Source organism: Bos taurus, chromosome X, assembly GCF_002263795.3.
Source record: "Bos taurus isolate L1 Dominette 01449 registration number 42190680 breed Hereford chromosome X, ARS-UCD2.0, whole genome shotgun sequence".
Classification (NCBI taxonomy): Eukaryota; Metazoa; Chordata; class Mammalia; order Artiodactyla; family Bovidae; genus Bos; species Bos taurus.
The window spans coordinates 37,937,877-37,941,540 of NC_037357.1; the positions used below are offsets into that span (position 1 = coordinate 37,937,877).

The 3,664-nt window shown below is 53.2% G+C and overlaps 1 protein-coding gene across 1 annotated transcript; it reads right to left on the minus strand.

Moving 5' to 3' along the window:
• Positions 1-1,019: 1,019 nt before the first annotated feature.
• LOC107132012 (EKC/KEOPS complex subunit LAGE3-like) lies at positions 1,020-3,388 on the minus strand. The gene is made up of 4 exons (XM_059883594.1): positions 2,611-3,388; positions 2,156-2,516; positions 1,538-1,663; positions 1,020-1,322 (listed from the first exon to the last, which is right to left on the minus strand). Exons 1-4 carry the CDS (start codon positions 2,702-2,704, stop codon positions 1,193-1,195), a joined length of 711 nt encoding a protein of 236 aa, XP_059739577.1. The 5' UTR covers positions 2,705-3,388; the 3' UTR covers positions 1,020-1,192.
• Between the last annotated feature and the right edge of the window lie 276 nt (positions 3,389-3,664).

Here is a 3,664-nt window from a genome sequence, read left to right on the forward strand (position 1 = left end):
TCAAACGTTCCCAGCATTAGGGGCTTTGCCAATGAGCCACCTCTTCAAATCAGGTGGCCAAAGTGTTGGAGCTTTCATTTTAAAAGAAATCAGTGAAAACGCATAAATTGGAAAGAAAGAAAGAAATGTGTATTTATTTACAGACAAAATGACTGTCTACGTATGAAGTCCAGTGGGACATAGAAAAGAGCTATTACAATTAATTAGTGAGTATAGCAAGGTTTCAGGGTACACGGATACTCTTGAGAGGACTTGGACTGCAAGGAGAACAGACCAGTCAATCCTAAAGGAAATCAACCCTGAATATTCATTGGACAGACTCAAGCTGATCCTGAAGCTCCTATACTTTGGCTACCTGATGTGAAGGGCCAACTACCTGGAAGAGACCCTGATGCTGGGGAAGACTGAAGGCAACAGGAGAAGGGGGAGTCAGAGGATGAGATGATTAGATAGCAGAACCCACTCAATGGACATGAATTTGAGCGAATTCCAGGAGATAGTGGAGGACAAAGGAGACTGGTATGCTACAGTCCATGGGGGCACAAATAGTTGGCCATGAATTATAGACTGAAAAACAGCATCATTCAGGTGTTATATGAAAAGTGAAAAGTGCACTTGCTCTGTGGAGTCCAACTCCTTGCAACCCCATGAATTGTAGCCTGCAAGCTCCTCTGTCCAGGATTTCTCCAGGCAAAAATACTGGAGTGGATTGCCATTACCTTCTCCAGAGGATATTCACAACCCAGAGTTTGAACCCAGTCTGCCACACTGCAGGCAGATTCTTTACCATCTGAGCCACCAGGGAAGGCCTCTGGTAATTTGTCTTAACATTTAATATAACTATAAAATGAGAGAATATTCCAATATTAATACCGAATGACAGTATACAACTTTCTTATTCTCCCACTTCTTACATTGTCTTCAATTACGGTGTAGTCCTCAAATATCTGAATCTCAGAACCTCCCCTCCAACTGAAAGACAAATGCAGTATGAGGAAGTGCAGAAGCTAAAAATAAAGTCAGAGACAGCACAAAAGCTCAGTTTTATTTTCTGCAGGTAACAATCACCAAACAACTATGTAGACACTGAGCCCCCCAAAGCAGCACAGACATAAGATGAAGCCCGATCAAAGTACTGCAGAAAGCAATGCCCTGGGGAACGACACCTGAAGCTACGGCACACAGGGTAGGTTTAAACCCCTCTTCTGTGCCGAGAAACGGGGGCCCCATAGTCCTGCAAGGACCGCATCACCAGGGAAAGCTGCTCCAGACAGAAGACGATGGAGTTCTGGAGCAGGCCAGGGTCTTCAGCAGTCAATCGGCTAAAAGGGAGGGAAAATGAAATTCAACTTTCTGCCGAGAAGGAGGAAGAGGAGCATGTCCTCCCTCTGTTCCCGCACACCGACAAGCCCAGAGCACTACACTTTTCCTTTAGGCTTAACCCGTCCATTATGGCTCCTCCTGGGCCCAGACTGGCCTTGGCCACCACCCAGCACCCACCACCCTCTCCCCGGCCCTGGACCCCTTTAGAACTCACAGAACCATCATGCGGCCATTAACGTAGAGCTCCTTCCGAATCCGCCCTCGCAATTGAGTACGTGTAGTCAGGAAGTGGCGGGCAAGGTCCGCTTCCGCGTGTGATGAGAAAGGCACACTGAGGCTTCTGGTGGACATATGGTTAAGGCACCATCCGCATTTCTCATTTTGCCTGTACGTCAGGATCCTTGCTCCCTGAGGCCTGCCTTCTCGCACAAGGAGGCCGCCTAGAAAGTCCGGACCTTTCAGCCTATACTCTGAGTACACCCTGGATATCACTGCACAACCCTCTGGATCCCTTCAGGTTGCTTTTCCTCACTACCATCTGCACCACACATTTTGCCTGTACGACAGGCTCCCTGCTCACGGAAACATGCCTTCTACCACAAGGCCACTGCCAGACACCCTGGATATCACTGCCCGACTCTGTGGTTCCTTTCAGGTTGCTTTTCCTCAATATCTTCCACTGGCAGCCAGACCACCCCTGACCCATATCCTCCAGCCCCCCAGAGTACCCTCCTCCTACACTCTAGAACCACTTGCAACCCCCCAAACCACCCCTAGTCCACACCCGGCCCCCTCGGCTGCCTGGCCCACCATGGTTCCTGGAATAGGATACAACTGGAGGATTCGGTTACTCAGAACTGCAGCTCCAGGTGCAGCGCCTTCACCAGGCCCTGGAGCGTGTGATGGCCCCGGGATCTGCGGAATGGCGCCGGCTGCACCACCTGACTCTCCTGCAGCGCTGGGGCTTCTGGGACCAGCCAGGACACGAGCGCCTCCATGAACTCCACGACTCACGGCGTAACCAGGGCAAGCTGGGTCTCTAGGGTCATCCTGGCCACCAGCGCCACCAGGCTTGCTGCAGCTGCCCTGTGCTGTGCCCGTTGCAAATTCCACGGCACCTGGGTCTTCATCTGCTGGACTGCTGGCTCCTCCACCGTGCGCGTCAGACTCCATCTTGAACCCTCTCCCCCAACCTGCGGAGCGGGAAAGACTGAACCCTCTCTACAGAACCCAAGCATGTACTGAGACCTGCAGCTCAGCATAGGCAGAGCGCCTGCGCACACTCACCCTGGTCCTGCTTCTCGATTGGTTCCCACCGAGCATTCGTTCCCATGATGACTGCAGGCTCTCGGGCAATGGACGCCCCCTGCTGAAATTTCATGCGTTAGTGTGCCGTGTCGCCCCCTTCCGCCTGTGCAGACACACACCCATGTGGTCTGGGTGCTCTAAGTCAGCCCTGCCTTGGCCCGGAGACCTGGTAAACGGCTTAGTGGTGATGCCTCAGGGGGCGTGGGGGAGGGGCGGGGGGCAGCTCCTCAGTCCGCATGCTCAAGCAGACACTGCCACACTTTGCAGCCCACGTGACTGTTTCTGGTCCAAGCCTGCAAACCCCAAGTGAGCCCTGGTCCCTGTGCACCTCCAAGTCTGTGCCGTTGCCAACCTGGCCACCCTCACAGGTGACCATCCTGCTGAGCACAGGTCCTTGCCATGAACTTCTGGAAGGCAGTGGGGCCCCCTTGTGTCACGCCTGGTCTGTCCCTCTGGTGTCCACACGAAGCTCATGTGCGAATTTGTATGTCTCTAAGTAAGTGCAACACATGGGCATCTTCCTGTCCATGTCTGTATGTGTGTGTGCCCGAGAAAGATAGTGCCTATGCACAGGTGCTAGCACATGTGTGTGTACCTGTGTGTGAGAGAGCATGTGGTCAGGTGCATGCACATGGGAGTATAAGTGTGTTTGTGTACAGGGTCATGCACTTGGGTGTGTGTGTGTGTGTGTGTGTGTGAGACAGAGAGCACGTGTCAGAGGCATGCAGATTGGCATCTCTGTGTGCTTTGTTCATGCACAGGTGCCTTTGCAAGGTGGTGGATGGGGAACCGGTCCTGGAGTCCTGAGACTAGGGATGCAGAGTGGACTGTGCTTGGCCGCCTGAGGAGGGAAGCGAGGACTACTGTTGGACTCACTGGAGACGGCATGGGGCTGGGCCTCTTGGGGCTGTAGGCACACAGACGGCATGGAATCCAGGCTAGGGGCTTACCCATGCCCGCCAGAAGCACCGGTGTGAACAGCCTCACACAAGGGCTGCTGGAAGGACCATGGCCCTCAGGAAACCCCTAGTCG